The 12,365-nt window shown below is 36.4% G+C and overlaps 1 protein-coding gene across 1 annotated transcript in view; it reads left to right on the top strand.

The window, feature by feature from the left end:
* Positions 1 to 12,365, top strand: part of USP24 (ubiquitin specific peptidase 24) — a gene marked incomplete at both ends in the record, with an annotated part of 137,394 nt that overhangs the window by 39,374 nt on the left and 85,655 nt on the right. The window contains 9 exons of the mRNA XM_080690941.1: positions 2,646 to 2,711; positions 5,572 to 5,646; positions 6,395 to 6,553; positions 8,634 to 8,748; positions 9,129 to 9,232; positions 10,851 to 10,958; positions 11,385 to 11,480; positions 11,574 to 11,735; positions 11,932 to 11,979. Of these exons, the coding sequence (XP_080547067.1) occupies positions 2,646 to 2,711; positions 5,572 to 5,646; positions 6,395 to 6,553; positions 8,634 to 8,748; positions 9,129 to 9,232; positions 10,851 to 10,958; positions 11,385 to 11,480; positions 11,574 to 11,735; positions 11,932 to 11,979 (933 nt within the window). The remainder of the gene's footprint in view (positions 1 to 2,645; positions 2,712 to 5,571; positions 5,647 to 6,394; positions 6,554 to 8,633; positions 8,749 to 9,128; positions 9,233 to 10,850; positions 10,959 to 11,384; positions 11,481 to 11,573; positions 11,736 to 11,931; positions 11,980 to 12,365) is intronic.

The raw sequence follows: 12,365 nt of genomic DNA, 5'->3' as shown, positions 1-12,365 counted from the left end.
GTGTTTTATTCTTAGGAATTATTTTTATATTCAACCTATCAATGCTAAGTCTATTTTGTACGGTTGTAATTTTACATCTTTTCATTTTATTGATGACAGAAGTTACAAAATATATCAAAGTTATAAAATTTTATGTACTCTAATTTTTCCTTAATGGCATTTTTTTTTGGTACTGGGGGAGGTGTATTCCAGAGACATTCTACATCTGAGCTACACCCTCAGCCCTACTTTTTATTCTTTATTTTGAAACAAAATCTCATAAGTTTCAGAAGGCCTAAGTAGCTGAGGCTGTCTGCAAACCTGCAATCCTTCTTTCTGTCTTAGCCTCCCAAGTACATGCGCCACCACATGCGCCACCACATGCGCCACCACGCCCAGCATGGCTTAAGTTTTCTAACTTGCTTAGGAAATGATCCTCTACCTCAAGAAAAATATTGTTTATGTTTTTATCTTTTAAACTTAGCTTTTAAATTTATTTAGAATGTATTTTATTATGTAATATAAAAATTCACTTAATTATCATTCATATAGTCAATTGTTATAAGGGTCCTCCATTGAATTTTTTTTTTTTTTTTTTTTTTTTTTTTTTACTTTTTTGGAGGGGTGGTGTGGTACTAGGATTGAATGAAGGAGTGCTATACCACTGAGCTATACCTCTAGCTATACCCCCAGTTCTATTTTTTATTCTTTATTTTGAAACAGGGTCTCACCTAAGTTGCGGAGGGCCTCACTAAATATCTGAGGCTGACTGCAAACCAGCGATCCTCCTGTCTCAGCCTCCCAAGTACTAGGATTACAAGTGTGCATCATTATGCCTGGCATTTATTTATTTGTTTGTTTGTTTGTTTGTTTATATTTGGGATTGAACTGGGGGGATTCTACCAATGAGCTGCTACACTCCTACCCTTTTTACTTTTTATTTCAAAATAGGATCTCGCTTAATTATTTTGTGTGCCTGTCTCAGCCTCCCAAGTACCAGGATTATAGACTTGCTCCATCATGTCCAGCTTTATCATGTATCAAAATCCTTTGTGTATATGGAATTTTCTTGGACATTTGTTTCAATTATTCATTCTTTGAACATTTTCTAAACTATTGCTTCACTCTTTTAGTGCCACTTCCGGTATTGTTATTTTCTATTAAAAAAAAAAAAAAACTCGATCTCATATTTTTACTCTTCTGCATGTGGTCTGTAACATGTCACATTCTACAGAAAATCCTACTGAAGCCATGTTTGGAATTGCATTAAATGTATTGGTCAGTGTGTAGTGTGTGGAGAAAAGACTTTTTTTTTTTTTTTGGTGTTACTGGGGTTCCTGGAAGCCCTTCTACTTCCGGGCTACACTCCCAGAACTATTTTATATTTTTATTTGGAAACAGGGTCTCTTAAGCCAGCGCGCGCTGCTGGCTTCGAACCTGCGCGATCCTCCTGTCTCCACCTCCCAAGTGCGGGGATTATAAGCGTGTGCCACCACGCCTGGCGAAAAGACATTTTAATAATACTAGTTCTTTTCCTTTCTTCCTTTCTTTCTTTCTTTCTTTCTTTCTTTCTTTCTTTCTTTCTTTCTTTCTTTCTTTCTTTCTTTTTTTCTTTCAGTACTGAGGATAGAACCCAGGGGCATTCTACCGCTGAGTTACACCCCTTAGCCCTATTTTTTATTTTTTATTTTGAAACAAGGTCTCAGGGTCTCACTGAGTTGCAAAAGGCCTTACTAAGTAGCCGAGGCCGGCGTGAACCTGGATCCTCCTGTCTTATCCTCCCAAATACTGGGATTTTAAGCATGTGCCACCATGCCCAGCTTAGTATTAGTACTTTCTATTCAGGAACATAGTATCACCCTATCTATATGGGCCTTCTTTCATGTTTTTTTGTTTTGTTTTTGTGGTACTAGAGATGGAACCCAGGGGCATTGTACCTTGGAGCTACACCCCTAGCCCTATTTTTTATTTTTAGTCTTTTTATTTTATTCATTCATTCATTCATTCATTCATTGGTGGTACTGGGGATGGAACCCAGGGGCCTTCTACCTCTGGGCTTCACTCCCAGACCTATTTTATATTTTTATTTGGAAACAGGGTTTCTTAGGCCAGCAAAGCTGGCTTCGAACCTGCATGATCCTCCTATCACCGCCTCCCAAGCAGGGGGATTTCAAGCGTGCACCACCAAGCCCGGCTAATCTTATTTTTGAAACAAGGTTTTCTCACTGAGTTGCAAAGGGGCTTGCTATGTAGCTGAGGCTGTCCACAAACCATGATCCTCTAGTCTCAGCCTCCCAAATGCTGGGATTACAAGCTTGTGCCACCATATCCGGTCTTCTAAGTCTTATAATTTTCTTCAAATAAGCCTTAAATAGTTTGTATTAAAGACATTTCATTCATTACCCAAGTATTCTCTTTCAAAAAATAATTTTAGTATTCTGCAGTAGGAACTTTATACATAATGGAATTTTTTGATATACTGATTTAAATTACATTGATTTTTTTTTATAATAGCTAAAATGGACTGACATCTTTTTATCATTTTTTCCTATCCAAGAGTTTAGTTTATCTAGTTTAGTGTATTCATTACTCGATCAAATCAGTATTTAAATTTTTCCTTTCTTTTTCTCTCACATTTTTTGCTAATTTTCACTGTCTTTTTCCAGGCCGTCTCAGCACTGGTGCAACCCTTAGGAGTATGTGCAGAGTACCTGAATTCATCGGTGGTACAGGTAGAACAAGCCATTTTATATTACTGCACAAGGTGATCAAGACTTGCAAACAGGAACAGTTTTCTTTCATTAGGTTGTTCAGAATTGAATATAATAAATACACAATATTTAAAAATAGCCATTCTTTTAGTAAAAATTGAAGAAAAGAAAAATGTTTAATAATTCAAAATATAGGAGATGTCTAAAAACTGAGGTTATTTACCTTTGTAATGAGCCTTTTTTTTTTTCTTCATTTTTTTAATCTCTAAAGTAGGCAGCATATATATCCCTATTCTCTTCACAGAATTGTTTTAAGCATTCAGTGCCATTAGTGTTGAATTAGCTCAGCATTGAGCCGTCATCTCGGCTTGCTTATTAGCTCAGTCACTCACTTTTGAGTAACCGCTTTACAGCACATCTTGTCTGATTTCCTGTCTGCAGAATTGTAATCACCAGGTCACAGAATAGTCAAAGCTATGAGTGTTCATAGCTGAAATGTAATGCTGAAGGCCTATTATACTTTTTGTGTGTGTTGATGCATTGTAGTCATACTTTTTTTTAGGTGGTACTGGGGGTGGAACCCAGAGACTTTCTACCTCTGGGCTATACTCCCAGAACTATTTTATATTTTATTTGGAAACAGGGTCTCACTAAGTTGCTGAGAGCCTCACTAAGTAGCTGAGGCTGGCTTTGAACCCGCGCGATCCTCCTGTCTCAGCCTCCCAAGCGCAGGAATTACAAGTGTGCACCACCACTCCTGGCATAGTCATACATCTTAATGGCCTATTGTACTTTTTTGTTAATTTCTATTTCAGTTAACCAGTTTACTGTACAAAATGTCACATTGAAATACCTTTGTTTATATGTCTGTGAGTCTGTGAAACCCACAACTTTTCCATAAAGTTTTTAAAATTACCATAAATGGTTTTAAAAGCATAACATCCTTTGGGAGTAATGTTTCTGTACTGTTTTTTCTTTCCATTGTGAAATTTACTTAGGGACATTTTAATCAGGGATATACTTTTTTTTTTTTGTGGTACTGGGGGTGGAACCCAGAGGCTTTCTACCTCTGGGCTATACTCCCAGACCCATTTTATATTTTATTTGGAAACAGGGTCTCACTAAGTTGCTGAGAGCCTCACTAAGTAGCTGAGGCTGGCTTTGAACCTTCGCGATCCTCCTGTCTCAGCCTCCAAAGTGCGAGGATTATAAGCATGCACCACCACACCCAGCAGGGATATACTATTTTTTTAAGTAGGTGCTAGAAGGTTTACCATTTTTAAATGTTTCAAATGTTAGATTCTTTCTTTAGCTGCCAAGATAATACTATAAGAATTGTTGGGAGTTTTTTGTTTTGTTTTGTTGCTGGAGATCAAACCTACAGCCTTACAAATACTGTAAGATTTTTAAATGAAACAGCTTGGCTGTTTACAAATTTTCTTTATTTTTTTATATAAAATTTAAGAACATCTAGTGTTCTTTCAGAACATCAGTGTTCTATTTTAGTAATTGGCTTTTTAATAATCAGGCTCAGGGTTGTATTTTATATGCATTTACCATAGAAGTAAATAAGGCATAAATATTCTAGCTGCTAAATTGCTGAATTCTTTAGAAATTATAAATATATATTTTTTATATATACCATATATAAGCATAGTATACTTCTTAAAAAGTAAGCAGTAATATGAATTTTTAACAACATATAACTTCATCTTTATTTTAATTATAATTAACTATATAGAATTCAATTCATTCGGCAATAAATTCATACCATGATTCATATTAGCAGTTGTCTTCACCACTTGGTATTTGCATGAACTTGAGAGATTTACTTATTTCTGTATGCCTTCATCTGCAGAGTGGTGATAATTATAATGCCTATCTCACAGAGTTGTGGTGAGGATTAAACGGCCTGGCACATACTGACAACACTGGCTTCTTAACTCTCATAGCTCTCAGCCTTTACTGTAAAATTGGCATGAGTGTAAATGAAGAAATTCTATCTGGTTATTGTTGGATGCCATTTTAATTCATTGCTAATATCTTCTGCCTTGTTTTCTCATCAGCTAAATTTTAAAGTTATTTTACTTAGATGGAAGTGGTCATTTAACTTTCACTAATATTTTACCACTTCTCACATACTGTTTAGAGTTAGGAATATGGTTGTGTTACTATTCTGGAGCAGTGTGTCATATGAGTCTTAGCTGTATGCTTCATTCACATCAGCGAGCAAGATTTATTTGTATTACAATATATTTTTGTGTTGTCTGTGTTTGCATTTTTTTAAAGTCAAATGTAAAATATTTGCTTATTGTTAGAATAATACATCCTTGTGTTTGATAGTTTAAAAGTTTGTGTGTCTTAAATTTTTTAAATTACTTTTTTTTTGTGGTACTGGGGATGGAACCCTGGGATTTACTTAACTATCTCCGGGTTACACTCCCAGACCTATTTTATATTTTGTTTGTGATTTACTAAGTTACTGAGTTACTCTACTTTACTCATTAAGTAACTGAGTTACTCACTAAGTTAGTGAGAGCTTCAAAGACTAAGAAGACTAAGTCAAACCTGCACAATCCTCCTGTCTCAGCCTCCCAAGTTCTGTGATTACAAGCAAGTGCCACCATGCCAGGCTTAAATTAAATTACCTGTATAAGATGTAATGACAAGGACTGTCTCCATAAAACATTAAAGAAGCTGATGCACAGAGTCAGTTAAGGGTTTATTTGGGGCAGTGTTAGATATTTAGTAGTAGCTTTGATATTAGAATTCACATTCTTCATTGTACCTTCTCTTTTCTAAATGTTAGGTGAAGAAATACCTCCTCTACTTTTGAACAGATTCAAGAGTTCTTATTAACTATAGCATTATATTTCTGCAGCCCATGCTAGACCCAGTCATCCTTACTACAATCCAGGATGTACGGAGTGTGGAGGAGAAAGACCTCAAAGATAAGGTAAGTGCTCCCTCTAACCACGTAGACATAGTGCCAGTTAGTGCACAGAAACAGAGCCAGGACTTGATTAAGGTTCCCACATTACTGCTCTTTGGAGTCTAATCATATATGATTCACATGAAATTAATTTTATATTTCTGAATTTAAAAGATGCTATTTCTGGCCAGGCGTGGTGGCGCACGCTTGTAATCCCCGCGCTTGGGAGGCAGAGACAGGAGGATCGCGCAGGTTCGAAGCCAGCCGCACTGGTTTAGGAGACCCCGTTTCCAAAAGTATAAAATAGGTCTGGGAGTGTAGCCCGGAGGTATACGGGCTTCCAGGAACCCCAGTACCACCAAAAAAATAAAAAAATAAAAGATGCTATTTCTGAAACGCCAGTGGTTGGTTTGTATTTCAGTCAGTAGTAGAATGAATATAGTATTCCCAGTAAACATATGATTTTAATGGCCTTACATTTGGTGTAGAGTAGAAGGAACTTAAAAATAAAATAGTGTAAAAAACTTGTCTGGAGTTGTTTAAAGAATTTTATTATGATTTATCTGCCTTGAATTTCTCAGAGGACCAATCTTGCTGTTTTCCTGTTCACCAGTGTGCTTAACTTTTGTTTAGAAAGCAAAATCAAGTTGGTATGCCACGTAGACTGTCAGATACTTCCAGATCATTGTTACCCTCTGCTCTAATGTATGTTGCGAGAATAGTAATCAAAATGTCTTAACAGTTCCTTTTTAAATTTTGTTTGTATTAAAAGAGATTGGTTAGCATCCCTGAGCTTTTATCTGCCATTAAGTTACTTTGCATGCGGTTCCAACCGGATCTTGTGACAATTGTGGATGACCTTCGACTTGACATCCTGCTGCGCATGCTGAAATCACCACATTTCAGTGCTAAAATGAATTCCCTCAAAGAAGTAAGCTTTGCTATTGTTTATAGAAGACTTAAGACAAAGGCACCTTCATTTCTTTATAGACTTGTTATTAATATAAAAACATTGGGGGAAAATAACCATAGGAAGAGATAATGATTATGTAGGAAATGATGTATATTTATAATTGTTAGTAAAGCCACTTTCTGTTACTTTCAGAATTTATTCTCTGACCTAGTTGATGTTTTCGTGAGATTTTTCTGTAAAGACAAATTTGCTTTATTTTTTATATAAAATTTAAGAAATTTTTTATGTAAAAATTTTTTATATAAAAATTTTTTATATAAAATTTAAGTGTAATCCCTTAGAATATACAGTTTGAAATTTAATTTTTACTCAGACATTTCCTTTCATTTTAGTTTAGATATGGGCTTATTTAACTGTTGTTAGGACAAAAACAAAGTAACTATAATTATGTTGGTCTGAGCAAAATGAAGAACTATTTTTCTGTAGCTTCCTAAACTTATATTAGGTCCATATAAACAACACAATTTGTTTTGGTGAATAACAAGGGGAACCAATACAATTTACTCATTATTTCAGTTCCTTTTCATTCTCTTTTGGGTTAGGATTCTTGGCTGTAAGCTAAATTAATTCATCTTAAACTATTTTACACTACAAGAGGAATTTATTGGGAGAAGGGTAGGTTATTTTGCATAAATGAAGGATTGAATTGCCAAACCAGAGAGAGCAAGATCACATGTCAAGAACTGGAATTTGAGATTTGACCATTGCCAGCACTCTGCCCTAGTCTTGACTTGGCTTTTATGAGCATGTTGGCCTCATTTTCTTTCTACCTGCAATGTGGCATTTTTCATATTCTTACTGCTATTATTATTCTTACTGCTATTATTATAAAATAAGAGTGTGGTGGTGCACACTTGTAATCCCAGCACTTGGGAGGCTGAGACAGGAGGATCGCACAGGTTCGAAGCCAACCTCAGCTACTTAATGAGACTCTCAGCAACTTAGTGAGACCCTGTTTCCAAATAAAGTATAAAATAGGTCTGGGAGTATAGCCCAGAGGTAGAAAAGCCCCTGGATTCCACCCCCAGTACCACAAAAAAACTGACCACACAACTTAGGGAAAGAAAGATCCATTTTCCTGCAGTTTTTTGGAGAGTCTAGGTTTCAGTCTATGTCAGGCTGGGCCTGCTGAGTTTAGGGTCTGGTAGTAGGAAGCGCAGAGAGAAAGAGCGTGCTCTGTTCTCCCTCAAGGAGGCCAGGAGCAAAAGAGAGCAAATAAGTAGGGGCTTCAAAGACAAAAGCACAGTTTCTAAGGCCACACTTCCAGGGACCCACCTTCTCAAGGCACATCCCACCTGCCTAGCTTTCCATGCAGTAAACCTGTCACAATGAATTCACACTGATGAAATTGTAACCCTCACAGATTGATTACATTAACTCTGAGCATTAATGTGTGAGCTCTTCAGGGGGCATTCTATAGCTAATCATGACAGTATGGTAGCAATCAACACCCAAGGTTCACACCCTGCAGTTCCCATCATTTGAGGGTGACAGATGCATTCTTTCTGACCCAGTTTATAAAATCTACACAATGTTTTTATGGTTGTAGTTGGGGGTTGATGCTCATCTTTCAGCCAATCAGCAGTGGTCCAGGGAGTGGAAGCTGTAAGAATGGCTTCATGCTAGCCAGGCATGGTGACACAGCTGTAATTCCCGTACTTGAGAGGCTGAGACAGGAGGATCAGAATGCCAGCCTCAACAATTTGTTAGGCTCTCTGCAACTTATTGAGACCCTGTTTCAAAACAGAAAAAAGAGCTGGAGTTATATACAGCTCAGATGTAGAATGCCTCTGGGTTTAATCCCCCCAGTACCATACACATTAAAAAAAAAAAAAACAAGAGTGGCTCTATATTCTTTTTAAAGAGATCACAAATACTATTCTGTTAATTTCTGATAACTGATTTTTGATACATTTTAAAATACTCATTATCAGACAACATTATAATATTTTAGGAATTACAGATTTTACATAAATGTATATATGTAAAGATTTCTATTATGCATATTAGATTCAGTTACACTATCCTGTCTTTTTAGGTAACCAAGCTGATAGAAGATAGCACTTTATCTAAATCTGTGAAGAATGCTATAGATACAGACAGGTTATTAGATTGGTTGGTGGAAAACTCAGTTTTGTCAATTGCACTGGAAGGTAAGTTTCTTTCAAAAAATAAAAATTTTTTGAAAAATTTGTTTCATTTAAAAAATTGCAAAATTATGGCTGGACATGGTTGCGCACGCTAGTAATCCCCACATTGGGGGGCAGAGACAGGAGGATCGTGCAGATTTGAAGCCAGCCTTGCTGACTTAAAGAAACCCTGTTTCCAAATAAAAGTATAAAATAGGTCTGGGAGTATAGCCCAGAGGTAGAAGGGTTTCCAGGAACCCCAGTACCACCAAAAAAAAAAAAAGTTACAAAATTATTTTTTTTATTTTTAGCATTTGTATACTCTTGCTTTGAATTATTAGAATCATATTTGGAGAACCAGTGTTCACTGTGTCTGTTTTCCTCTCTGATGTTTCTTCTATTAGGCAACATAGACCAAGCACAATACTGTGATCGTATAAAGGGAATTATTGAACTCTTGGGCAGTAAACTGTCTTTAGATGAGCTCACTAAAATTTGGAAGATACAGGTAAGTTGATCAGAATTATTTTCACTCCTATATTCTGGCATTCTTTCCTGAATCTTCATTTTCAACTTACACTCTTCTACTTTGCCTTTAAGTAGTTTTTTTTTTTTTAATATATCAAGCCTTAGTCCTTAGCTTTTGTCTTAGTATATAAGCTTCCATTCATCAGTTTCATCAACTCCTGTGCCTTTGACTACATTTATATATTGCTGACTCTGAATCATATTTCTGATTCTGACCTCTTCTAGGAGCCCCAGTGAAGCATACCTAAATATATAGTAATTACGCCTTCACATGTATCTCTCACTGACATTTCAAGTTCCTTGGGTCCAAATCTAGACTTCTCCAGTATTGGCATTATCCTCCTCTAGTTGCTAAGCCAGAGGGAACCTGGGGCCCACTTTGATTGTGTCCACTTAAACACTGTCACCAGAATCTGGTCAGGAAACAAATTATGCCAGGTGTTTCAAACACTGAGAATTGGGTGCAGGTAATTGTTTGCAAAGGTGTTGCTTAGATGAAAAAGGAAAAAAGAAGAAAAATGCTGGGGGAACACCGAGAGGTGTTAATTCCAGGAGAGGGAGTTGCTTTCTGAGGTGCTTCCTTTGCAAGTCCTGGAACTGTCAAAGGTGCCATCGCCACCAGCATTTCCAGAATCCCTTGCTGCCTGAGCCCACTCTGCATTTGTGCTCTGAGCCTAAATGGAAACTCTCCTTCCTTTCACTGCCTTCTCATCTCCCATCACTAGTGGGAAGGTAGTTGGCAAAGGACTGTCAGAAGTGTGGCTGGCAGGCTCCCAGCCCAGCTTTACAGAGCAAACCGTGGAAAGTTAGGAGCAAGAGTTTAAAAAAGGACAGTTTTAGGTCTCAGATTTTACTTCACATGTCATGGCCTTGGTTGACTATCCTCATATAATTTTGTGAATATAAAGTAAGATTAGAGACCATGGTGCCTATACTGTATATCCCTGCTACATTCAGTGAACAGTTCTATACATATATGAGATGCTGAGAAAATTAAAAAATGGAATCTATGAATATTCCCTGCCTTTAAGGTTTCTCACATGGTAAACAGTGAGGCATGACAGTATTGTGAATTACAGAGTGTCAGCCACAGGGATGATAGAATCTGTACCTCTCATGCCGAAGCTTATTGTACATGGGATAAAAAATGTTAAGTGAAGCACAAAATACTGATTAGCAAAATTAAAAATAGAACAGATAATACTCTCATCTGAGATTCCCAAGATCATTTGTAAAATACTAAGATTGAGTACATTTGCTTGTAATTTAGTCAGTTTGAATTTTGTACCTAGTTGAAAATACTTTGTTCTCTTAAAGTGAATATCAAACTGAGAATTTGATTCTGATTTCTTTTGTTTACATTATCCTTTTAAAGATTTAATTCTGCCACAAATTTAAATAAGGTCAGATGATAACCATTTATGTTGTTTGCTTCATGCAGTCTTGCCATTATTATGCAAGTAAATGCTGATTAGACTTGAGTCAATTTATTTTTGTTATATTTTTTTTTCTTTTTCTTGTATAAATTGCTAGGGAAAAGACCGAGGTTTTGCCAAGTTCCAAGAGCTAACTTTTTTTCCAATGTCTCCTATTTCTAGTCAGGACAATCATCTACCGTGATCGAGAACATTCACACTATTATTGCTGCAGCCGCTGTGAAATTTAATTCAGATCAGCTTAATCATTTGTTTGTTCTCATTCAGAAGGTATGTGTACAGCCGAACTTGCTTACAGTTTAATTCCTCCCCCCAATTTTTTGTGGTATTAGGGATTAAACCCAGAGGCATTCTACCTCTGAGCTATACCTTCAGCCCTATTTTATTCTTTATTTTGAAACAGGGTCTCGCTAAGTTGCATAGGGCCTTGCTAAGTATCTGAGGCTGGCCACAAACCTGTGATCCTCCTGTCTCAGCCTACCAAGTACTGGTATTACAAGTATGTGCCATACCAGGCCCGGCTAAATTTTTCTAAGTTTTTTAAGCTCCTAAGGCTCTCCCTCCCCCTAAAATCAGTGTTTAAATGAACTTTCTTAGTTCATTAACTTTTTTTTTTTAGCTCGAGTTTAAAGTTTTTTTTGCAAAATTTTCCAAAATTGTGATTGTGATACAATTCCTGTCTTTTCTGTTGCACAGAGCTGGGAGACTGAGAGTGATAGAGTAAGACAGAAGCTGCTGAGTCTGATTGGACGGATAGGCCGGGAAGCTCGCTTTGAGACCACTTCTGGAAAGGCATGAGAATCGGATGGATTATTTTTAGCTACAAATACTACAAATTAGTTTTACTTGAATATTAGCTGGCTATTAATAATGATATTATTGTAGGTGTTAGACGTCCTCTGGGAACTGGCTCATCTTCCAACCCTGCCCAGCAGCCTTATTCAGCAAGCCCTGGAGGAGCACCTGACAATCCTTAGTGATGCCTATGCAGTCAAGGAAGCAATCAAGAGGAGCTACATCATTAAATGCATAGAAGATATTAAAAGGGTTGGTTTTATCTTTGGTCTTAATTTTGTTGTCAGAGCAGCAGTAATGCGTGAGTAATTAGAGCCAAGTAGTTTTCTTCCCCTATTATGTAAATTAAAATAAGTGTCCTGTCTGGAATCTTTAGAGTCCAGGATTGGAAAGTTATACATACTGCTTTTACTGTATCACTTACATTTCTCTTAAAATGAATTTTCAGCCCGGAGAATGGTCAGGTTTGGAAAAAAACAAAAAGGATGGATTCAAGGTAAGAATTTGCAGATGGAACGAACTAAAAGGTATACTAATTTAATAATTATTTAATGTTACATCAGAATTTTAATATGTATTAGTGTTTCTTAGTGTAATGTTCATATACATACTTGATATTTATGACCTGTGTTTTATTATTTAAAGCTTGGTAGTTTATTGACTTTTCTAGGGAAAGACATGCAGGGTCACATTTAAAGAGTAGTTTTATATAACTTTTAGGAAATTTTAAGATTTTTGGCTTCATTTTTTTTTTTCTTAAGTTAGATCTAATGATGCACAATTTTAAAAGGTAGAATGTATTCTATAGAGGTATATCCATTTTTCTTCCATAAGTGGGATATGGAGGGATATTCCTAGATAAGAGAAAGGAAGAAAGTTCAT

This window comes from Muscardinus avellanarius (assembly GCF_963383645.1).
Source record: "Muscardinus avellanarius genome assembly, chromosome: 3".
In the NCBI taxonomy this organism is placed as follows: Eukaryota; Metazoa; Chordata; class Mammalia; order Rodentia; family Gliridae; genus Muscardinus; species Muscardinus avellanarius.
The sequence above is the reverse complement of the archived record's forward strand: the minus strand, read 5'-3'. Positions and strand labels throughout refer to the sequence as shown.